The 26,605-nt window shown below is 35.2% G+C and overlaps 2 protein-coding genes across 10 annotated transcripts in view; both read right to left on the reverse strand.

Annotated features, from left to right (window-relative positions):
• LOC117185802 (longitudinals lacking protein, isoforms N/O/W/X/Y-like) overlaps positions 1–26,605 on the reverse strand; it is a 144,406-nt gene that overhangs the window by 103,807 nt on the left and 13,994 nt on the right. The window lies entirely within an intron of this gene.
• On the reverse strand, positions 22,922–24,359 carry LOC117192368. The gene is made up of 2 exons (XM_033397032.1): positions 23,031–24,359; positions 22,922–22,953 (listed from the first exon to the last, which is right to left on the reverse strand). Exons 1-2 carry the CDS (start codon positions 23,622–23,624, stop codon positions 22,945–22,947), a joined length of 603 nt encoding a protein of 200 aa, XP_033252923.1. The 5' UTR covers positions 23,625–24,359; the 3' UTR covers positions 22,922–22,944.

The following is a 26,605-nucleotide window of genomic DNA, read 5'->3' on the forward strand; positions in this document are numbered from 1 at the left end:
TTAATTAATGGAATAAATCCTTCAGATATAAAAACGCGGAGTGACTGTGAGATATAAGATAAAAAAGGAGATAAAAAGGAAACAAACCGGAGCTTAGGGTGTGCAAAAATAAATACAATATACAATACAAATACAAATACAAATACAATACAAAATACAAATAAATACAAAAGCTAATCAAGACAATTCAAAAATACAAAAAAACCAAAAAAACCAAAGTTTTTAAACAAAACCAACCAAACCAAAACACAAAGAAAGTGAAACTATCAGCTAAACCAAAGATGGAAGACCCCCAGAAGACCCAGTTAAACAAAGAAATTTAAGAAAGAAGACCCGTTCGAAGACCTGTCAGCCAAATCAAGAAGGAAGACCCGTTCGAAGATCTGTCAGCCAAACTAAGAAGGACGACCCCTACCGGATAGTCCGTGAGCAAAAGTTGTATTAATAAATATATAAGTTCAATTAGGTTATATTAGATTATAAAAACAAACATATAAGAAAAATTTAAGGTGGATCAACTAACTTTAGATTTTGAAAAACTAAAAATGATTAACTCACAAACAAGGACCAATCTCACTGCAGATCTGGTCAAACAATTGATAGCACTTCAAACTTCACAAGTACAGGAGCAAATTGTAAATTTAAAACAACAAATAGAAACTAAATACGATCAGGTATCAGATTATCAGGCAGAAGCAATAGACGAGACAATAAAAGATGACACCACATTAAAGGTAATAGAATCCCTACCAATTTTCAATGGTGTATTAAACCAATACGTAGGATGGAGGAAAGCTGCAGAAACTGCAGTGAAGTTATATAAGAAAGGAAGTAAGCAATATTATATTGCCTGAACAATTTTGAGAAACAACATAACAGGACCAGCACATGACGCACTGACCAACCACGTGACAGTTTTAAATTTTGATGCCATACTTTCACGACTTGACTTTGTTTACAGTGACAAGAGAGCAATTTACATAATAGAACAGGAGTTAAGCGTTCTCCGACAAGGGAACCTTTCAATAATAGTTTTCTATAACGAGGGTAACAAGAAAATGACCTTGTTAATAAATAAGACAATAATGACTCACGGAAAGGACAGTGAAATCACGAAAGAATCAAATAAGAAAATTAGAGACAATGCCTTACGCATTTACGCATTACACATAAATGATAAGGGTAAAATTCTAAGATATATATCGCATCATAGATATAGCGATTTTGAATTAGTTGATTATATACAATCGAATGATAAGCAATTTTCTTTTGATAATGTTAATATTTTAAATCCCCTTATAACATTAGGTAATACGGCCTTACCATTAACAACATTATTCTTAATCATTTTGATATTGATAATGTTATTTTACTTCGGCTATAAATTAACCAAATTTGTACTTATTAAATCAGTAAGAATACCGTCAGAAGAAATAGTGGAAAGCAACATTCAAATACTGTCAGAAGAAATTAGAGCTCTATCAGAACTTCAAAATGTATCGGGACGAAACATTTAAGAATGGGGGGAGTTAACGTACCCAATTCTATTGAGCTCTTATACGAGTTGTAAACAATCTTTGGCTTTCCAAAACGAAAACAATTTCAATCTTGGGCCTCCGCCTAATTGATTTCTAAGATGTACAATCTCAAGGGCTCCCGCCGCAATCCCAATCTTTGACACTCGCCTAAATGGAAAACCAATGTTTGCCCACACCCGGCTTCTCATAACCAATCTCACTCCCGGCTTTCTGCAGATCCTGCACTTTAGGCATTTTACAGTTTTCTCTTTGGATGACGAAATCCAATACTCGGGATGGCGAAATCAATTGAAATGTTTATAGAAAAACTATTCCCGGAAGGGATCAACGATGCAAAGATCAGAAAGTTCAAGTCAGTCTTGATCCAGAAGCGACACCGCAAAGTCGAGCTAAAAATTAAGATCGCGCAAACCCTTTGCCCGGAATCCTTTGTGACCCTCTACTTAAATCTATATCAGTTAAGTTAGAAGTAAAATAAAAACTTTTTAAAAACACAATCCGCTACCGCAGTTGTTTAATTGGCGCCCAACGTGGGGCGACGTTGTATAAAAAGCACCGAATAATAAAAGTGTTGCGTCGTGCCGAAACCCGAAGGACAATTAATTAATGGAATAAATCCTTCAGATATAAAAACGCGGAGTGACTGTGAGATATAAGATAAAAAAGGAGATAAAAAGGAAACAAACCGGAGCTTAGGGTGTGCAATTAATTAATGGAATAAATCCTTCAGATATAAAAACGCGGAGTGACTGTGAGATATAAGATAAAAAAGGAGATAAAAAGGAAACAAACCGGAGCTTAGGGTGTGCAAAAATAAATACAATATACAATACAAATACAAATACAAATACAATACAAAATACAAATAAATACAAAAGCTAATCAAGACAATTCAAAAATACAAAAAAACCAAAAAAACCAAAGTTTTTAAACAAAACCAACCAAACCAAAACACAAAGAAAGTGAAACTATCAGCTAAACCAAAGATGGAAGACCCCCAGAAGACCCAGTTAAACAAAGAAATTTAAGAAAGAAGACCCGTTCGAAGACCTGTCAGCCAAATCAAGAAGGAAGACCCGTTCGAAGATCTGTCAGCCAAACTAAGAAGGACGACCCCTACCGGATAGTCCGTGAGCAAAAGTTGTATTAATAAATATATAAGTTCAATTAGGTTATATTAGATTATAAAAACAAACATATAAGAAAAATTTAAGGTGGATCAACTAACTTTAGATTTTGAAAAACTAAAAATGATTAACTCACAAACAAGGACCAATCTCACTGCAGATCTGGTCAAACAATTGATAGCACTTCAAATTTCACAAGTACAGGAGCAAATTGTAAATTTAAAACAACAAATAGAAACTAAATACGATCAGGTATCAGATTATCAGGCAGAAGCAATAGACGAGACAATAAAAGATGACACCACATTAAAGGTAATAGAATCCCTACCAATTTTCAATGGTGGATTAAACCAATACGTAGGATGGAGGGAAGCTGCAGAAACTGCAGTGAAGTTATATAAGAAAGGAAGTAAGCAATATTATATTGCCTGAACAATTTTGAGAAACAAAATAACAGGACCAGCACATGACGCACTGACCAACCACGGGACAGTTTTAAATTTTGATGCCATACTTTCACGACTTGACTTTGTTTACAGTGACAAGAGAGCAATTTACATAATAGAACAGGAGTTAAGCGTTCTCCGACAAGGGAACCTTTCAATAATAGATTTCTATAACGAGGTTAACAAGAAAATGACCTTGTTAATAAATAAGACAATAATGACTCACGGAAAGGACAGTGAAATCACGAAAGAATCAAATAAGAAAATTAGAGACAATGCCTTACGCATTTTTGTCACTGGCCTAAACGGCGGCATTGCAGAAATCCTATTTTCATTGAATCCCCCAGATTTACCGAATGCCTTGGCAAAGGTACAGGAATTGCAATCAAATAACATTCGGGCCCAATTTGCCTACCAATTCAGTGGCCCCAGAAATTCAGGGAATAATAACTACAATACATTACGATTCAACCAACGACAACCAAGGACTAATAGTTCACCATTCGACCAAAAAAGGGATCTTCAGAGGAATAACATGTCATGGGGACAACCCTATTTCTTGGGTAATAGACAACAAAATCAGGCCCCAGAACCAATGGATGTAGACGAATTGATACAAATCAAGAACCGACAGAACAGCAATCAATTCAGGGGAAATAATAATAATCTTAGAAATTATCGGGAGAATACTAACGGTTATTATAGGAGAAATAATAACAATTATAACCAAGCTCAGCATTTTAGGGCAAACGTAGTACCGAATAATCAGTCTAACGAAAATCAGGCGCAGAAACGAAAGCCAAACGAAATGTCGGAACAACCGGCTAATAAAGCAATGCGGATAAATAACATTGAGGAGGACCATTTTTTAGATCAGCCCCCGAAGTAGGTCTGCCCTACTTAAAAAGAGTAGATAAAAAAATAAACAGAGAATTAAAAGTTTTGATAGATACGGGAGCAACTTCCTGTTATATAAAAAAGGGAATTTACGAAAATAAAAAAGAATTATCAATTTATAAGAAAGTTGCTACAGTGAATGGGTTTTCAATAATTAAATATTTCCATAATATAACTATTTTCAACACAAAACAAGTGTTTTATGAAATAGATGGAATGGAGGCAGATTTACTAATAGGATTTAACCTATTAAAGAAAATCGGAGCTGTTATTGATACAGGAAAGGGGACTTTAAGTTATAAAGACAATGAGGAGAAACTAATATATGACGAGGTCCTTTCTTTAAACAAATTAACCTTTATAGAAGGAAAAACCATCCTTCCGTTGAAGGAATATATAATAAAAAAATATTTTGAAGAAGAAAAAGAAATGAAAAGTGATTCAGTAAAGGTAGAAGGAAGTTTATATAGCTTGGGATCAAAAAATCCTGAGCACGCCGACGAAGAATTATCCGTCAATAGTTTGGGATTCAAATATCCTGAACCCGCCGTCGTAGAAATATCCGACATTCAAAATTATGCAAATTCTGAATTGAAAAAAATGAAATTGTATAACACAATAACCTACAAAGAGGACAATTTAGAAAATCTCAGAGAGAAAATGGTATCTATCATCGAAGAAGACCATGCCAATATAAATTTACAGTTACCGTTCAGAACGGATATAAAAGGAGAGATTAACACTGAACATGATAGACCGGTATATGGCAAGCAGTATCCATACGCTTATTCGGTTAACGATTTCGTTAATAACGAAATAAGTAAAATGTTAGATGAAGGTATAATCAGATCTAGTAAAAGCCCATATAATTCACCGGTAATAGTAGTACCAAAGAAGGGAGTAAATGAGGACGGAACTCCTAAACATAGATTAGTAATAGACTTTAAGAAACTTAATGAAAACACCATACCGGATAGATACCCTATGCAAGATCCTTCAGTAATACTTGCCAATTTAGGTAAGGCAAAGTATTTCTCGGCCATTGATTTAGAGTCAGGTTTCTATCAGATTTTAATGAGGGAATCAGATATTGAAAAAACATCTTTTTCCATAAATAACGGCAAATATGAATTTCTAAGAATGCCTATGGGATTGACGAACGCTCCCTGAATTTTCCAAAGGGCAATGGACGATATACTTAGAGAACAAGTTGGGAAAACTTGTCACGTCTATATGGACGATATAATAATATTTTCAAAAACTATAGAACAACATTATAAAGATCTAATTCATATAATACAGATATTGCAAAACGCTAACATGAAAATTTCCCTAGAAAAGTCTAAATTCTTTCAATTGGAAACCAAATTTCTGGGATACATTGTTTCCCAAAATATCATTAAAACAGATCCAGACAAAATCTCCACAATACAAAACTATCCAATTCCTAAAAATATCAGAGAGCTACGTAGCTTCTTAGGACTAACAGGGTATTACAGAAAATTTGTCCGAAATTATGCTACAATTGCCAAACCATTAACAAAATATCTGAGTGGAGTAAATGGGAAAGTTTCACGAAGGGAATCCAAGAAAACATTAAAACAGCTGGATGAACCAGCAATGGGAGCATTTAATAATTTAAAGGACAGTTTAATAGCACATATTGAATTAGTACAACCAGATTACAATAAAAAATTCACATTAACCACAGATGCATCGGACATAGCAATAGGTGCAGTTTTGTCGCAAGATGGGAATCCCATAACATTTATTTCTAAAACTTTAAGTAAAACCGAGCAATTATATGCTACTAATAAAAAGAAATTATTAGCTATTGTATGGGCATTAAAAAATTTGCGAAATTATTTATACGGAGTGAGTGGAATTGAAATACATACAGATCACCAACCTTTGTCCTTTGCAATGTCGCAAAAAAATCCAAATGTTGAAATGAAACGTTGGTATTACTTCATAGAAAGTTTCACACCAAAAATCATTTATAAGCCAGGCTCAACTAACGTAGTAGCGGACGATTTATCTCGGATTAAAATAAATCATATGACAGATAGTGATGTCGACCAGACAGATTCAGAATCAGACATAAATACTCAGCATTCAGCAGAGAGTAGTTTTGAAAACGTCATTCAAGAGACTAGCAAGCCTCTAAACCAATTTAAACAGCAGCTACTATTAGCGCAAGGGAGATTCACAGTTAATGAGTTAGTAAGAGTTTATGAAAATACCCGACATATTATTGAATTATATACGGTAGACAATCTGCTAATCATTTTAAAAGAATTTATTTAGCCTCACTTAACCACAGGAATACACTGCACTTTAGAAGATTTATACCTTATCCAAAATAAGCTAAAGGAAAACTTCATAAATAAATTTCTCTTCACGAGAAAGTTCCTCCAAGATGTAGTAAATTCAGAAGATAAAGCTATAATTATAGAAGAAACACATTGCAGAGCCCATAGAGGACTAGACGAAAATTACAAACAAATAACTAAGCTGTATTATTGGCCAAACCTGCACAAAAAATTAAAAGAATATATAAAAAATTGTGAGATCTGTAACAAAAACAAATATCACAGACACCCTGTAAAAATTCCAATTGGGGAAGCTCCCATTCCAGCAAAAGAAGGAGATCAATTACACTTAGACATATACTATGCCCAAAACCTAACATTCATAACTTGTATAGATTCTTATTCCAAATACTTGGTGGTCAAGGAAATTCAAAGTAAATTAAACATTGAAAATAAGGTAATGGAAATTTTGCAACACTTTCCGTTAGCAACATCTTTAATGACTGACAACGAACCAAGCTTTACTTCAGCACAATTTAGATCATTCATACAAAGAAGTAACTTAACTATTTATTATGCTGATCCCAGACACAGCACCTCAAATGGTAAGGTAGAAAGGGTACATTCTACACTAACAGAAATAGCGCGGTGCATCAAGGATGAACTAAATCTAACAGATTATTCAGAAATAATAATAAGGGCGGCACTGAAATATAACCTGACGATACATTCAACGACCAATCAAATGCCATATGACATATTGTATAAGAAAATAGAACACAAGCATAATCCAATATTACTTAAGGAAGCTCAGACCAAAATGCTTAAGCTACATAACAAAGATAGAGGAGAAAAAGATTATAAAATAGGAGAAGTAGTTTATGAAAAGAAATTCGGGGAAAGAAATAAACTTCAATCCCGATACAAAAAGCAGGTAGTTAAGGAAAATCGACCGAATAAAATTATAATCAACAATAGAAACAGAATTATACATAAACATAACATCAAATATTAAATTTTTTTTTTCCAGAAAATGTATGCGAATATACTAATACTGACTTTTGTTATATTGACGACTTCGGAAGTAATTGACTATACGCATAGTGACTATCTATTGCTCAAAGACGACAGAGACGTTTACACTTATGAAACATACGCTGAACTTTTCCATATTACTAATTTGAGTTTTTATAGAGAGATAATTGATAAAGAATCCAAATATGTCAGCAAATCAATTAATTCAGACGATGAGTGGGAAATATCAATGGACTTAAGTCTATTAAAATTAATGATTTCAGAATTAGTTCCAAAACGGAATGAAAGGGGAATAAATGAATTAGGTACCATTTGGAAATGGATAGCAGGCAGCCCTGATCATGACGACTTTTTGAAAATACAAAATAAAGTAAATGAATTAACTGAAGAAATTGAATTGCTATCAAATTCATTAAAAAATGTCATCTTCAATGAAGAAACGATACTGAGAAAGCATCGTTTAAAATTAATAACTTTTGACCTACTAAATTTAGTTGATACCATAACCCTCTTAAAAGTAAACATTTTCAATACAAAAATTTTAAATAAAAACGAAATAGAGGACATTTATAAGCATGAAAAACATCCTGTTGAACTGTCTGATCTGCTGGACATTGCAACGGTTAAAATAATTCGAAATGCTGATTTAATAATCATTTACATAAAATATCCTCAAATTAAAGATTTTTGCAAGTTTTACCATGCAAGAGCCATCTCACAAAATGATGGAATGTTAGTTATAAGTGAAAAAGTTTGTGAATGTAAGGAGAAATACTATTTAATGAATAATTTTAAAAGTGAAACTTTTAACAATTACGCACAAATAAATTTAAAGAAGACCTGTTTCACCAATTTACTTAATGGCTTTAAAGCCAACTGCACTAAAAAAAGGGAAAAAAAACAAAGAAATAGACATCATTCAGGATGGTGCCATATTAGTTTCAGGCAAAAATATCGTAGACAATACTACTTTGTTAGGATCGTATCTCCTTATATTCAACAACACAATTGTAATAAATAATATAACTATTGTCGCAAAAGGTCCACGGATGTTTCGTGCTTTTTATGATTTTATTTTAATTTTATTTACTTAATTCTTTTCAACCTCCTCGTCTTGTCGATACCGCCAAAAGTGTTCATTGAACCCCAGCTCCGATCACTCGTTCTCTCATAGTTCTACTTCGCAGAACTAGAACTATCGGATGATAATTCATATCGATACTTACGATATTTCGTACAACGTTAATAGTAAATACAATTGTAGAGTTATAATACTAAACAATCTAACAATAACCCACATAAATGATAAGGGTAAAATTCTAAGATATATATCGCATCATAGATATAGCGATTTTGAATTAGTTGATTATATACAATCAAATGATAAGCAATTTTCTTTTGATAATGTTAATATTTTAAATCCCCTTATAACATTAGGTAATACGGCCTTACCATTAACAACATTATTCTTAATCATTTTGATACTGATAATGTTATTTTACTTCGGCTATAAATTAACGAAATTTGTACTTATTAAATCAATAAGAATACCGTCAGAAGAAATAGTGGAAAGCAACATTCAAATACTGTCAGAAGAAATTAGAGCTCTATCAGAACTTCAAAATGTATCGGGACGAAACATTTAAGAATGGGGGGAGTTAACGTACCCAATTCTATTGAGCTCTTATACGAGTTGTAAACAATCTTTGGCTTTCCAAAACGAAAACAATTTCAATCTTGGGCCTCCGCCTAATTGATTTCTAAGATGTACAATCTCAAGGGCTCCCGCCGCAATCCCAATCTTTGACACTCGCCTAAATGGAAAACCAATGTTTGCCCACACCCGGCTTCTCATAAACAATCTCACTCCCGGCTTTCTGCAGATCCTGCACTTTAGGCATTTTACAGTTCTCTCTTTGGATGACGAAATCCAATACTCGGGATGGCGAAATCAATTGAAATGTTTATAGAAAAACTATTCCCGAAAGGGATCAACGATGCAAAGATCAGAAAGTTCAAGTCAGTCTTGATCCAGAAGCGACACCGCAAAGTCGAGCTAAAAATTAAGATCGCGCAAACCCTTTGCCCGGAATCCTTTGTGACCCTCTACTTAAATCTATATCAGTTAAGTTAGAAGTAAAATAAAAACTTTTTAAAAACACAATCCGCTACCGCAGTTGTTTAATTGGCGCCCAACGTGGGGCGACGTTGTATAAAAAGCACCGAATAATAAAAGTGTTGCGTCGTGCCGAAACCCGAAGGACAATTAATTAATGGAATAAATCCTTCAGATATAAAAACGCGGAGTGACTGTGAGATATAAGATAAAAAAGGAGATAAAAAGGAAACAAACCGGAGCTTAGGGTGTGCAAAAATAAATACAATATACAATACAAATACAAATACAAATACAATACAAAATACAAATAAATACAAAAGCTAATCAAGACAATTCAAAAATACAAAAAAACCAAAAAAACCAAAGTTTTTAAACAAAACCAACCAAACCAAAACACAAAGAAAGTGAAACTATCAGCTAAACCAAAGATGGAAGACCCCCAGAAGACCCAGTTAAACAAAGAAATTTAAGAAAGAAGACCCGTTCGAAGACCTGTCAGCCAAATCAAGAAGGAAGACCCGTTCGAAGATCTGTCAGCCAAACTAAGAAGGACGACCCCTACCGGATAGTCCGTGAGCAAAAGTTGTATTAATAAATATATAAGTTCAATTAGGTTATATTAGATTATAAAAACAAACATATAAGAAAAATTTAAGGTGGATCAACTAACTTTAGATTTTGAAAAACTAAAAATGATTAACTCACAAACAAGGACCAATCTCACTGCAGATCTGGTCAAACAATTGATAGCACTTCAAACTTCACAAGTACAGGAGCAAATTGTAAATTTAAAACAACAAATAGAAACTAAATACGATCAGGTATCAGATTATCAGGCAGAAGCAATAGACGAGACAATAAAAGATGACACCACATTAAAGGTAATAGAATCCCTACCAATTTTCAATGGTGTATTAAACCAATACGTAGGATGGAGGAAAGCTGCAGAAACTGCAGTGAAGTTATATAAGAAAGGAAGTAAGCAATATTATATTGCCTGAACAATTTTGAGAAACAAAATAACAGGACCAGCACATGACGCACTGACCAACCACGTGACAGTTTTAAATTTTGATGCCATACTTTCACGACTTGACTTTGTTTACAGTGACAAGAGACCAATTTACATAATAGAACAGGAGTTAAGCGTTCTCCGACAAGGGAACCTTTCAATAATAGATTTCTATAACGAGGTTAACAAGAAAATGACCTTGTTAATAAATAAGACAATAATGACTCACGGAAAGGACAGTGAAATCACGAAAGAATCAAATAAGAAAATTAGAGACAATGCCTTACGCATTTTTGTCACTGGCCTAAACGGCGGCATTGCAGAAATCCTATTTTCATTGAATCCCCCAGATTTACCGAATGCCTTGGCAAAGGTACAGGAATTGCAATCAAATAACATTCGGGCCCAATTTGCCTACCAATTCAGTGGCCCCAGAAATTCAGGGAATAATAACTACAATACATTAAGATTCAACCAACGACAACCAAGGACTAATAGTTCACCATTCGACCAAAAAAGGGATCTTCAGAGGAATAACATGTCATGGGGACAACCCTATTTCTTGGGTAATAGACAACAAAATCAGGCCCCAGAACCAAAGGATGTAGACGAATTGATACAAATCAAGAACCGACAGAACAGCAATCAATTCAGGGGAAATAATAATAATAGAAATTATCGGGAGAATACTAACGGTTATTATAGGAGAAATAATAACAATTATAACCAAGCTCAGCATTTTAGGGCAAACGTAGTACCGAATAATCAGTCTAACGAAAATCAGGCGCAGAAACGAAAGCCAAACGAAATGTCGGAACAACCGGCTAATAAAGCAATGCGGATAAATAACATTGAGGAGGACCATTTTTTAGATCAGCCCCCGAAGTAGGTCTGCCCTACTTAAAAAGAGTAGATAAAAAAATAAACAGAGAATTAAAAGTTTTGATAGATACGGGAGCAACTTCCTGTTATATAAAAAAAGGGAATTTACGAAAATAAAAAAGAATTATCAATTTATAAGAAAGTTGCTACAGTGAATGGGTTTTCAATAATTAAATATTTCCATAATATAACTATTTTCAACACAAAACAAGTGTTTTATGAAATAGATGGAATGGAGGCAGATTTACTAATAGGATTTAACCTATTAAAGAAAATCGGAGCTGTTATTGATACAGGAAAGGGGACTTTAAGTTATAAAGACAATGAGGAGAAACTAATATATGACGAGGTCCTTTCTTTAAACAAATTAACCTTTATAGAAGGAAAAACCATCCTTCCGTTGAAGGAATATATAATAAAAAAATATTTTGAAGAAGAAAAAGAAATGAAAAGTGATTCAGTAAAGGGAGAAGGAAGTTTATATAGCTTGGGATCAAAAAATCCTGAGCACGCCGACGAAGAATTATCCGTCAATAGTTTGGGATTCAAATATCCTGAACCCGCCGTCGTAGAAATATCCGACATTCAAAATTATGCAAATTCTGAATTGAAAAAAATGAAATTGTATAACACAATAACCTACAAAGAGGACAATTTAGAAAATCTCAGAGAGAAAATGGTATCTATCATCGAAGAAGACCATGCCAATATAAATTTACAGTTACCGTTCAGAACGGATATAAAAGGAGAGATTAACACTGAACATGATAGACCGGTATATGGCAAGCAGTATCCATACGCTTATTCGGTTAACGATTTCGTTAATAACGAAATAAGTAAAATGTTAGATGAAGGTATAATCAGATCTAGTAAAAGCCCATATAATTCACCGGTAATAGTAGTACCAAAGAAGGGAGTAAATGAGGACGGAACTCCTAAACATAGATTAGTAATAGACTTTAAGAAACTTAATGAAAACACCATACCGGATAGATACCCTATGCAAGATCCTTCAGTAATCCTTGCCAATTTAGGTAAGGCAAAGTATTTCTCGGCCATTGATTTAGAGTCAGGTTTCTATCAGATTTTAATGAGGGAATCAGATATTGAAAAAACATATTTTTCCATAAATACCGGCAAATATGAATTTCTAAGAATGCCTATGGGATTGACGAACGCTCCCAGAATTTTCCAAAGGGCAATGGACGATATACTTAGAGAACAAGTTGGGAAAACTTGTCACGTCTATATGGACGATATAATAATATTTTCAAAAACTATAGAACAACATTATAAAGATCTAATTCATATAATACAGATATTGCAAAACGCTAACATGAAAATTTCCCTAGAAAAGTCTAAATTCTTTCAATTGGAAACCAAATTTCTGGGATACATTGTTTCCCAAAATATCATTAAAACAGATCCAGACAAAATCTCCACAATACAAAACTATCCAATTCCTAAAAATATCAGAGAGCTACGTAGCTTCTTAGGACTAACAGGGTATTACAGAAAATTTGTCCGAAATTATGCTACAATTGCCAAACCATTAACAAAATATCTGAGTGGAGTAAGTGGGAAAGTTTCACGAAGGGCATCCAAGAAAACATTAAAACAGCTGGATGAACCAGCAATGGGAGCATTTAATAATTTAAAGGACAGTTTAATAGCACATATTGAATTAGTACAACCAGATTACAATAAAAAATTCACATTAACCACAGATGCATCGGACATAGCAATAGGTGCAGTTTTGTCGCAAGATGGGAATCCCATAACATTTATTTCTAAAACTTTAAGTAAAACCGAGCAATTATATGCTACTAATAAAAAGGAATTATTAGCTATTGTATGGGCATTAAAAAATTTGCGAAATTATTTATACGGAGTGAGTGGAATTGAAATACATACAGATCACCAACCTTTGTCCTTTGCAATGTCTCAAAAAAATCCAAATGTTGAAATGAAACGTTGGTATTACTTCATAGAAAGTTTCACACCAAAAATCATTTATAAGCCAGGCTCAACTAACGTAGTAGCGGACGCTTTGTCTCGGATTAAAATAAATCATATGACAGATAGTGATGTCGACCAGACAGATTCAGAATCAGACATAAATACACAGCATTCAGCAGAGAGTAGTTTTGAAAACGTCATTCAAGAGACTAGCAAGCCTCTAAACCAATTTAAACAGCAGCTACTATTAGCGCAAGGGAGATTCACAGTTCATGAGTTAGTAAGAGTTTATGAAAATCCCCGACATATTATTGAATTTGATACGGTAGACAATCTGCTAATCATTTTAAAAGAATTTATTTAGCCTCACTTAACCACAGGAATACACTGCACTTTAGAAGATTTATACCTTATCCAAAATAAGCTAAAGGAAAACTTCATAAATAAATTTCTCTTCACGAGAAAGTTCCTCCAAGATGTAGTAAATTCAGAAGATAAAGCTATAATTATAGAAGAAACACATTGCAGAGCCCATAGAGGACTAGACGAAAATTACAAACAAATAACTAAGCTGTATTATTGGCCAAACCTGCACAAAAAATTAAAAGAATATATAAAAAATTGTGAGATCTGTAACAAAAACAAATATCACAGACACCCTGTAAAAATTCCAATTGGGGAAGCTCCCATTCCAGCAAAAGAAGGAGATCAATTACACTTAGACATATACTATGCCCAAAACCTAACATTCATAACTTGTATAGATTCTTATTCCAAATACTTGGTGGTCAAGGAAATTCAAAGTAAATTAAACATTGAAAATAAGGTAATGGAAATTTTGCAACACTTTCCGTTAGCAACATCTTTAATGACTGACAACGAACCAAGCTTTACTTCAGCACAATTTAGATCATTCATACAAAGAAGTAACTTAACTATTTATTATGCTGATCCCAGACACAGCACCTCAAATGGTCAGGTAGAAAGGGTACATTCCACACTAACAGAAATAGCGCGGTGCATCAAGGATGAACTAAATCTAACAGATTATTCAGAAATAATAATAAGGGCGGCACTGAAATATAACCTGACGATACATTCAACGACCAATCAAATGCCATATGACATATTGTATAACAAAATAGAACACAAGCATAATCCAATATTACTTAAGGAAGCTCAGACCAAAATGCTTAAGCTACATAACAAAGATAGAGGAGAAAAAGATTATAAAATAGGAGAAGTAGTAAACTACAATCCCGATACAAAAAGCAGGTAGTTAAGGAAAATCGACCGAATAAAATTATAATCAACAATAGAAACAGAATTATACATAAAGATAACATCAAATATTAAATATTTTTTTTCCAGAAAATGTATGCGAATATACTAATACTGACTTTTGTTATATTGACGACTTCGGAAGTAATTGACTATACGCATAGTGACTATCTATTGCTCAAAGACGACAGAGACGTTTACACTTATGAAACATACGCTGAACTTTTCCATATTACTAATTTGAGTTTTTATAGAGAGATAATTGATAAAGAATCCAAATATGTCAGCAAATCAATTAATTCAGACGATGAGTGGGAAATATCAATGGACTTAAGTCTATTAAAATTAATGATTTCAGAATTAGTTCCAAAACGGAATGAAAGGGGAATAAATGAATTAGGTACCATTTGGAAATGGATAGCAGGCAGCCCTGATCATGACGACTTTTTGAAAATACAAAATAAAGTAAATGAATTAACTGAAAATAATAATAAACAATTTGTAATAAATTCCAAATTTTTCAAAGAAATTGAATTGCTATCAAATTCATTAAAAAATGTCATCTTCAATGAAGAAACGATACTGAGAAAGCATCGTTTAAAATTAATAACTTTTGACCTACTAAATTTAGTTGATACCATAACCCTCTTAAAAGTAAACATTTTCAATACAAAAATTTTAAATAAAAACGAAATAGAGGACATTTATAAGCATGAAAAACATCCTGTTGAACTGTCTGATCTGCTGGACATTGCAACGGTTAAAATAATTCGAAATGCTGATTTAATAATCATTTACATAAAATATCCTCAAATTAAAGATATTTGCAAGTTTTACCATGCAAGAGCCATCTCACAAAATGATGGAATGTTAGTTATAAGTGAAAAAGTTTGTGAATGTAAGGAGAAATACTATTTAATGAATAATTTTAAAAGTGAAACTTTTAACAATTACGCACAAATAAATTTAAAGAAGACCTGTTTCACCAATTTACTTAATGGCTTTAAAGCCAACTGCACTAAAAAAAGGGAAAAAAAAACAAAGAAATAGACATCATTCAGGATGGTGCCATATTAGTTTCAGGCAAAAATATCGTAGACAATACTACTTTGTTAGGATCGTATCTCCTTATATTCAACAACACAATTGTAATAAATAATATAACTATTGGCGCAAAAGGTCCACGGATGTTTCGTGCTTTTTATGATTTTATTTTAATTTTATTTACTTAATTCTTTTCAACCTCCTCGTCTTGTCGATACCGCCAAAAGTGTTCATTGAACCCCAGCTCCGATCACTCGTTCTCTCATAGTTCTAGTTCGCTGAACTAGAACTATCGGATGATAATTCATATCGATACTTACGATATTTCGTACAACGTTAATAGTAAATACAATTGTAGAGTTATAATACTAAACAATCTAACAATACTAAACAATCTAACAGCTCGGCCATCCTGACAATTAGATCGCCCTCGATCGTAAATATGTAATTAAGAGTAATTTTAATTTAATGTGTATATATATAAATTGTTAACTATTTAAGTAGGAGTCACTTTCACACTGATTACGCCAATCTGCCCATTTCCTTAATCGTCATGCCTCTATAATGCCCTCATACGGGATTTGACTTATTTGGCAGTTTTCAATGTCATTTAACACATATCTGTCGTTCGGCAATACCTTTTTGATGATGTACGGACCCCTGTACTTCGGAACAAATTTTTTATTTGTACCTATTGTGGTGTCAATGTTTCTCATTACAACGAAATCGCCTTCCAAGAACTCAATATGATTTTTGTGATTCCTTTCAAAATACTCTTCACTCTTCTGCTGACAATGCTCGATTTTATCCAAAGATTTCTTACGTACTGATTCTAAATTGCTTTGAGTTCGGTATTGTTTATCATCTAAGTATTCTGTTAACGCGTCAATATTACAACCCCTCTGTTGGACTCCGAATAACAACACTGAAGGCAATTCTTTCGTGGTCGAATGGACTGAGTTATTAATTGCATATTCAGCCTTTATTAAAAGTTTGCTCCAATCTTCGTGATTTATTGGCTCAGTTATTTTGGCGAGCATAGCTTTCATAGTTCTGTTAACCCGTTCTACCTGACCATTCGCTTGGGGTGAAGCAGTTGCCACTTTCACGTGTTCTATATTATTTTCTAGCAAAAATTTACTAAATTCTAATGATGTAAAACACGTTCCTCTATCGCTGATAATTCTACGTGGACGACTATAAAATTGAAAATACTTTGAAAAACATGTGTTGACTTCTTTAGTGCTTGTCGTATTTACAGAAAACAATTTTACAAATTTCGTAAAGGCGTCAATGATAACTAATACATGCTTCTTCTTTGATATAACAGCGGGAAGTGGTCCAAAATGGTCTACGTGTAAGGTGTCGAATGGGATTGGTCGCTTAGGAATATTGTGAAGTGTTCGATTATTCGCATGTGTGGGGACTGAAAACATGATACAATTTAAACAATTTCCTATAAACAAATCGATTTTAGATCTCATATTCGGGAACCAATAATGTCTTAAGATTTCTTTCATACATTTCTCAGTTCCTAAGTGACATAAGTTTTCGTGAACTCTTCTGATTATTTGCGTTTCCATTTCAGCTGGGACATAAAACAGCTCAACGTCGTTCTCACCTATTTTATAAACAATTCCGTCGCTCAATGAAAATTTCTTAACAGGTCCATGCTCCAATTGTTCTTTTAATTTTCCTATATGGTTGTCCCTGTTTTGTGTTATCTGAAGCTGAAGATTAATGTCGTCGCACTCAATCACGGAAACTATTCGGTCTTTGTTATCACTTTCATGAATTGTCACTATTGGTTCATATTCAAAATCTTAATTAAGCGCTGAAGGATACCTACTTAAGGTGTCCACATGGGACATATATTTTCCACTACGATGTTTTAAAGTGTAATTATAATTTGCTAGCTCTATGGCCCATCTGGCGATATTTGAATGAAGACGTCCCTTTCCTAAACATAAAACTACTGAGTTACAATCTGTTATAATTCTAAACGGAATCCCTTCTAAATAAATTCGAAATTTCCTCAATGAATAGATCACAGCTAACGTTTCCAGTTTGAAACTTTCGTATCTTGCCTCTAGTTTTGTCGTTCTCTGTGAAAAATATGCTGTTGAGTGAAACTTATTGTCATCTTGTTTCTGCAACAAAATTCCACCAAAGCCTTCACTACTTGCATCACAATGCAATTCTGTTTCTCGATTTGGATTATACGGAGCTAATACTGGTGACGAAATCAGTTTTTCTCGAAGATATTCAAAAATTTGTATGCATTTGTCTTGAAGCTCAAACTTAGTTCCAGGTTTTGTAAATTCTTGTAATGGTTTTGCTATTTTTGAGTAAGCAGGGATGATACGCCTAAAATAAGAGAATAATCCCAAAACCTTTTGCATTTCATGGCGATCTTTTGGCAATGGCAGATGCTTAATGGTTGCTGTCTGTTCACAGTTTGGGCTTATTCCCCTACCAGAAAGGGTATATCCCAAGAACTCAATACTTTCATAACCAAATTGACATTTACTAACCTTAATTTCTAGTCGATATTCTGCGAGAATTCTTAAAACTCTACCTACTGTTATAAGATGTTCGTTCAACGACTTGGAACCTATAGCGATATCGTCCATATAAACTACTACATTACCCTCGCGAATTAATGGTTGTAAAATCTAATGATGTAATTGCTTTTATTCAAAGCAAAATAAAAGCCGTGGGTTTAAAGGTGGAGAAATTTAACTTCTCTTATGCCAGGGAGATAGCCTCGTTTAAGATAAGCATCTCCCCAACTCAATTTGACACCATTTGCTCCGCCAAATTTTGGCCGGAGCATTTGGTGGTGAAGGAGTTTAAGGCTAAGAAGAAGAATAGGCCCCCCATATCCCTTCCAAACCTTTCCAGTGTGCCACCCTCAACCTCAACTTCCTCTTCCTCAACTTCCCGTCTTGCTTCCACCTTTCCAAAAAACTAACTTCTCTTTTAGTAACCTATCAGAATGTAAGAGGCTTGCGTAGTAAGCTCAGCATTCTTTTCCGGGATAGTGTTGCATTTGCTTCCCACGTTATTGTGTTTACTGAAACCTGGTTAAAGCCGGACTGTCTTAGTTCCGAGGTTTTGGCAGGTCGGTACACAACTTTTAGAAAGGCCCGTTCGTCCCGCCGGGCAGGGGGGGTTCTAATTGCAGTGGACTCTTACTTCACGTCGGAACACTTCACAGTCCAAGTTCAACAGGAACTGGAATTCCTGTGTGTAAAACTGATTCTTCCCGCTTTCGCTATATTCATTACTTGCTCGTATATCCCACCTTCTTCGGATATTTCAATTTATGAGCAGCACTTTTCCGCTTTAACCGCTGTTTCTTCCTCGCTATCTGATAAAGATCGTATGATAGTTCTTGGTGACTTCAACTTGCCAGGAACTGTTTGGTCTTCGGTAAACGAGTCTAGTATCCTAGTGCCCATGTCACGACATGACTTTGTTGACGGCTTGCTTGACCTATCCCTGTCTCAAGTCAACCATGTGAAAAATTCCTTGGGTCGATTGCTTGATCTGTGCTTTGTATCGGATCCGACCATAGTGTTGTTAACCCGAGCCCTTCCGCTCACTATACCTGAAGACGCCTACCACCATACTTTCGAGGTGTCGCTAGATATAGGACCAACTGTATTGGATCGGTCGAGTAGGCTGCCCGAACGTGTCCGCTGCTTTCGTAAAGCCGAGTTTGCGAAGCTTAATAACCTCATTAGGGATTTTGATTGGTCCGCTTTGTACTTGTGCACTGATATCATAAAAGGCACAAACATTTTTTACAATGCTCTGGCACATTTTTCGATTCTTTTGTCCCGCTTTCTTGTCCGACTAGATCTGGAAAACCCCCTTGGTTTACCAAAGAGTTATCCAGTCTAAAAAACTTAAAATCAAGACTTTATAAAAAATTTCAAGAAGTGGGTTCTCCTACTTCTCACTCTCGCTATGTATTAGCTCGGTCAAACTTTTCAGTTCTTAATGCTCAATGCTATAAGAACTACCTATCTCGATGCAGGATACGTTTTTCTCAGGACCCTAAACAGTTTTACAGCTTCGTAAACAGTAAGCGTAGAACCTCCGCACACCCATCCTCGCTATCATTTTGTAATACGTCGGCAAATAATGATCAGGCAATTGCCGATCTTTTTGCCCAATTCTTCCAAACCACCTATTCTGAGGAAAGCTACTCTGGTCATCCGTACCCATACGGTTTACCGAGGTCGAACGGCATTTTCAGTCCCTTGTTAAATGAATGTTCCCTACTTCATGATCTTCGACTAGTTAAGCCGGTGTTTTCATTGGGTCCAGACGGGGTTCCAGGTTGTGTACTCAGGTACTGCGCCGAGGCTCTGTGTGGACCTTTGCTTAAACTATTCACCCTATCCATTGATTCTTCTTGCTTCCCCCCGATCTGGAAGGAATCGTTTATAATTCCTCTCCATAAAAAAGGTAGCAAGTCTGATGCAAAAAATTATAGAGGTATAGCAAAGTTATCCGCTATTCCTAAAATGTTTGAGAAGGTTTTAACTCCGCACTTGCAACATCTCTGCAAGTCACTTATATCTCCAACTCAGCATGGATTTATAAGGCGGCGATCAACCACCACGAACTTGTTAGAGTTTACCTCTTTCATTATTAATGGCTTTCAAGGTAACTTACAGACGGATGTTATTTACACCGACTTTAGTAAAGCATTCGACTCTGTAAACCATTCCCTTTTAGCGCATAAAAACCTCCTAAGATGGATTTCTAGCTATCTTTGTTCTAGGTCTCAAAGAGTCCTCTTCAAAAACTCCCTCTCTTTCCCAGTAAAGGTTTCTTCGGGAGTACCACAAGGCAGCCATCTAGGCCCCTTACTCTTCACACTCTTTATTAATGACTTACCTTCAGTATTAACATACTCTCGAGTACTTATGTATGCGGATGACTTTAAACTCTGTGTCCAGTACAAGGACATTTCATTTCATTCTCGCTTGCAATCCGATCTCAATAACTTTCAGTCATGGTGTTGTGCAAACTTGTTACACCTTAATGCCTCGAAATGCAAAGTTATGACATTTCATCGTTCTAGCCCTTTGTTGGCTCCCTACACCCTATTTGGTGGTTCTCTTGAGAGAATTACCCTGGTGGATGATCTGGGTGTTATGTTAGACCCCAAGTTAAAGTTTTCCGAACACATTTCTACCATGGTAAGAATACGGCTCCTGTGTATGGTGCCCTCAGTACAAAGTACACCAGGACCGTATAGAATCAGTACAGAAAAACTTTTTACTCTTTGCTCTGCGGGGCCTTAACTGGGATGCGGGTGTAAGACTCCCATCTTACTCTAGTAGACTACTATTAGTAATCCTCCCATCCTTAGTTAACCGTAGAAAAATGCTTGATGTGATATTTATGCACAACTTGATCAGGGGTGACATAGACAGCCCTGATCTGTTGAGCCGCATAAACTTCACGATTCCTATTAGACTGACTAGAAATTTTATACCGTTGTTCCTTCCACTTTGTAGATCGAATTATTCCTTGCATGAACCGTTTAGGGTCTTATGCTCGGATTATAATTCCCTCTACCATATTATATCCACCACTAATTCTCTTCCTCTTATTAAATTATTAATCCTTACACACCTTTCTATTAATTAGTATCTGTAGTGGTATTTGTACTTTGATTGCATGCTTAGTTTCTTAGTAAGTTTAGTACTAATTTTCCTCGAATGTTAGTCTAATAGCTATCTTTCTTGCATGTTCGCGTTTGGTTCGGCTACGCACCGCGCGTCATGCGGCAGCGCCCCTCGGTCGGTTGGGCGGGAGGAGGGCTGCGTTTTGCCTGGGATCCGCGCGTAACAGCCTTCTGCTGGTGTCACACGGGCCACTTGACGGTGCAGTAACTGCATCGCCTCTTGAAAGATGCAGTCATTGCATGTCAACGTCCACACAAAATGAAATTAATAAATCTCATAAATACTGCTGGTGCATTCATAAGTCAAAAAGGCATTCTTGTGTATTCATATTGTCCGCTAGATATGACAAATGCTGTATACTGCACCGAACTCTCTGCTACTTTTACTTGGTGATAACTGTGTTTCAAATCTAAAAGTGTAAAAATTGTGTTCCCTTCTAATCTCTCTAAGCAGTCGTCTATTAGTGGCAATGGATATCCATCACGAATGCAAATCTTATTAAGCTGTTTGTAATCTACACACATTCTTTTTTCCCCTGATTTTTTCTTAACTAATACTATTGCAGAGCTGTAAGGCGATTTACTTTCTCTTATGAAGCCTTTTTTCAATAGTTCATCTATTTGGGTATCTACTTCTTTTTTCTCCTGATATGAAAGTCTTCTCGGAACAGTGCGTACAGGTTCTTCTGATTTAAGTTTGAGATTCATTTCGTAGTTATGTTGAATTGCTGGAATGTTAGTTAAGTCTGAATAGTTAAGTTTTATCAATTCCATGAATTTACTACGTTCTTTATCAGTTCGCTTTGGGTCGATATTATAGCTGTCCTCCTTCTTTTGTTATTTCAATACTATATATATACGGTATATCTATGTCGGTTCTCTCTAATGATTCACTTGCCATATGCTTTTGCTCGTTATCTTTCAATAAAAGGTCAATGTTATTACAATTCAATTGGTCACTAATCTTATTCTCATAATTTTCATCCTTTAATAATCCATTCTTATTGATATCTGATAACATCATCTCACTATCTCTATTTGTCAATACTACATTTTCAATTTGGTCACTCTCAATGTTCACTAATACTCTATTTTTATCTAAGTCACTGTTCACTAATACTCTATTTTCATCTAAGTCACTGTTCACTAATACTCTATTTTCATCTAAGTCACTGTTCACTAATACTCTATTTTCATCTAAGTCACTGTTCACTAATACTCTATTTTCATCTAAGTCACTGTTCACTAATACCCTATTTTCATCTAAGTCACTGTTTACTAATACTCTATTTTCAATTGAGACCATATTGCTTTGCGTAACTCGCTTTACATTTTCAATTTCATTTTCAAAAATTAATTTTATTCCGTAATTTTCAAGGAAACTGCGCCCCAGAAGGACATTAGACGAAATATAGTTGTTTGGTACAACGAAAAATATAAGTTCTTTTCAATGTTATGAAAAACTAAATTGACAATTATTTTTCCAAAAATGCTTATTCTCGAACCGTTAACTCAAAAATACTCTGTCGGTCTTAGTACACCATCAAAATTTTCATAAAGTATCGCCGAGCGCTGCATCAAATTAATAGCGCTACCGGTGTCCAACATGCCAGAAAGAAATTTAATTTGATACCTGCGTTTTATATCAGTGTAAAAATATACCCCTACCTGATTAACAATAGGAACAAAAATATTGTTCTCCTCTCTGTCGTCCATTGGCGGGTTGCTGGCTGTACCCACGGATCGCTGGGTTGGCATAGGCTTCTGTTGGCAATCCTTCACCTGGTGCTGCATGGATCCACACTGGAAACACGATCCCTTCTCCCGCTTAGGTGCGGGACACGATGAAGCATAATGGCCATGTGCTGAACAATTATAGCAGCGCACCTGGCTCCGGTCATTTCCGGAAGCGGTCATCCCAGTGCGCTTAAAATTCGTCTGGGTACTCTTCCTCAAAGCCTCGTATTGTCGAGCTAGCTCCTTAAGTTTTCCGATGGTCGACGCTGAATACAATAAGGCGATACTGGAAGATCGATCACGAAAACCATCAACGATGAACTGCACTGTCAATTTCTCTTCGATGTCGGCACGCATAGCAATTTCTTCCATGCGAAGAATATATCCCATTACGGAGTTTTTCTCCGGGTTGAAAAAGGTTTCCTTCAACAGAAGTACCACGTCGGCAGTTGAATTGCTGCGGCCAAAAGTTTTTAGGAAGTTTCCCTTAAACTCGTCGTAAGTCTTTGATTTGTCGACACGCATGAACAAGTCCGCCTATGTTCCCGCCTTCATCAACATGCGCACACAACGAAGCTTAAAATTGTTGCTTTCGTTCACGCCTCCGCAAATCCGTTCAAAATTCAAGACCCATTCAGAGGCTTCATCATTTTCACTGGCAGAAAAAGGGGCAATAAGTTGCTTGACCATTCGGATGTCATCGGTCATATAGTTGTCCATTACCATTAAAGCAGCCAGTTTCTTCTTTTTCTCAGCCACCCTTATTGCGGCGTCAAGTAATTCTTCTTCTTTCATATCGTCGATCTGCTCATTTTCAGACACTTTTCCATCCGATTCAATATCCGATTTATTCACCGGACTTTCAGAAACTTCGTCCATTCCACCACTTATGGCAAGCTTACGAAGTTGCCTTAGTGTTGCGCTGGCTGGAAAAATGATCTCCTTCTCCAGCAACCACTCTACAATTTTTTCTTTGTCAATGTTTGCCATGGTTTCCTCGGCCATTTATAAAATGTGGAAAATACTCGTTGTCGGGGATGCCAGTAGACAAATACTTATGTAGGCAGATACTTTAAAGGGCTACGATCCCACTTCTGAAGTTATTGGCGCAAAAGGTCCACGGATGTTTCGTGCTTTTTATGATTTTATTTTAATTTTATTTACTTAATTCTTTTCAACCTCCTCGTCTTGTCGATACCGCCAAAAGTGTTCATTGAACCCCAGCTCCGATCACTCGTTCTCTCATAGTTCTAGTTCGCAGAACTAGAGTTATAATACTAAACAATCTAACAATACTAAACAATCTAACAATAACCCACATAAATGATAAGGGTAAAATTCTAAGATATATATCGCATCATAGATATAGCGATTTTGAATTAGTTGATTATATACAATCGAATGATAAGCAATTTTCTTTTGATAATGTTAATATTTTAAATCACCTTATAACATTAGGTAATACGGCCTTACCATTAACAACATTATTCTTAATCATTTTGATATTGATAATGTTATTTTACTTCGGCTATAAATTAACCAAATTTGTACTTATTAAATCAATAAGAATACCGTCAGAAGAAATAGTGGAAAGCAACATTCAAATACTGTCAGAAGAAATTAGAGCTCTATCAGAACTTCAAAAAGTATCGGGACGAAACATTTAAGAATGGGGGGAGTTAACGTACCCAATTCTATTGAGCTCTTATACGAGTTGTAAACAATCTTTGGCTTTCCAAAACGAAAACAATTTCAATCTTGGGCCTCCGCCTAATTGATTTCTAAGATGTACAATCTCAAGGGCTCCCGCCGCAATCCCAATCTTTGACACTCGCCTAAATGGAAAACCAATGTTTGCCCACACCCGGCTTCTCATAAACAATCTCACTCCCGGCTTTCTGCAGATCCTGCACTTTAGGCATTTTACAGTTCTCTCTTTGGATGACGAAATCCAATACTCGGGATGGCGAAATCAATTGAAATGTTTATAGAAAAACTATTCCCGGAAGGGATCAACGATGCAAAGATCAGAAAGTTCAAGTCAGTCTTGATCCAGAAGCGACACCGCAAAGTCGAGCTAAAAATTAAGATCGCGCAAACCCTTTGCCCGGAATCCTTTGTGACCCTCTACTTAAATCTATATAAGTTAAGTTAGAAGTAAAATAAAAACTTTTTAAAAACACAATCCGCTACCGCAGTTGTTTAATTGGCGCCCAACGTGGGGCGACGTTGTATAAAAAGCACCGAATAATAAAAGTGTTGCGTCGTGCCGAAACCCGAAGGACAATTAATTAATGGAATAAATCCTTCAGATATAAAAACGCGGAGTGACTGTGAGATATAAAGATATAAAGATAAAAAAGGAGATAAAAAGGAAACAAACCGGAGCTTAGGGTGTGCAAAAATAAATACAATATACAATACAAATACAAATACAAATACAATACAAAATACAAATAAATACAAAAGCTAATCAAGACAATTCAAAAATACAAAAAAGCCAAAAAAACCAAAGTTTTTAAACAAAACCAACCAAACCAAAACACAAAGAAAGTGAAACTATCAGCTAAACCAAAGATGGAAGACCCCCAGAAGACCCAGTTAAACAAAGAAATTTAAGAAGGAAGACCCGTTCGAAGACCTGTCAGCCAAATCAAGAAGGAAGACCCGTTCGAAGATCTGTCAGCCAAACTAAGAAGGACGACCCCTACCGGATAGTCCGTGAGCAAAAGTTGTATTAATAAATATATAAGTTCAATTAGGTTATATTAGATTATAAAAACAAACATATAAGAAAAATTTAAGGTGGATCAACTAACTTTAGATTTTGAAAAACTAAAAATGATTAACTCACAAACAAGGACCAATCTCACTGCAGATCTGGTCAAACAATTGATAGCACTTCAAATTTCACAAGTACAGGAGCAAATTGTAAATTTAAAACAACAAATAGAAACTAAATACGATCAGGTATCAGATTATCAGGAAGAAGCAATAGACGAGACAATAAAAGATGACACCACATTAAAGGTAATAGAATCCCTACCAATTTTCAATGGTGGATTAAACCAATACGTAGGATGGAGGGAAGCTGCAGAAACTGCAGTGAAGTTATATAAGAAAGGAAGTAAGCAATATTATATTGCCTGAACAATTTTGAGAAACAAAATAACAGGACCAGCACATGACGCACTGACCAACCACGGGACAGTTTTAAATTTTGATGCCATACTTTCACGACTTGACTTTGTTTACAGTGACAAGAGACCAATTTACATAATAGAACAGGAGTTAAGCGTTCTCCGACAAGGGAACCTTTCAATAATAGATTTCTATAACGAGGTTAACAAGAAAATGACCTTGTTAATAAATAAGACAATAATGACTCACGGAAAGGACAGTGAAATCACGAAAGAATCAAATAAGAAAATTAGAGACAATGCCTTACGCATTTTTGTCACTGGCCTAAACGGCGGCATTGCAGAAATCCTATTTTCATTGAATCC

The sequence above is a fragment of the Drosophila miranda genome (assembly GCF_003369915.1).
Source record: "Drosophila miranda strain MSH22 chromosome Y unlocalized genomic scaffold, D.miranda_PacBio2.1 Contig_Y2_pilon, whole genome shotgun sequence".
NCBI lineage: Eukaryota > Metazoa > Arthropoda > Insecta > Diptera > Drosophilidae > Drosophila > Drosophila miranda.

Excerpts from the sequence above, each read along its gene's own strand:
- LOC117192368 (XM_033397032.1), bottom strand. The coding sequence starts at position 23,624 with ATGCGTGTCGACAAATCAAAGACTTACGACGAGTTTAAGGGAAACTTC.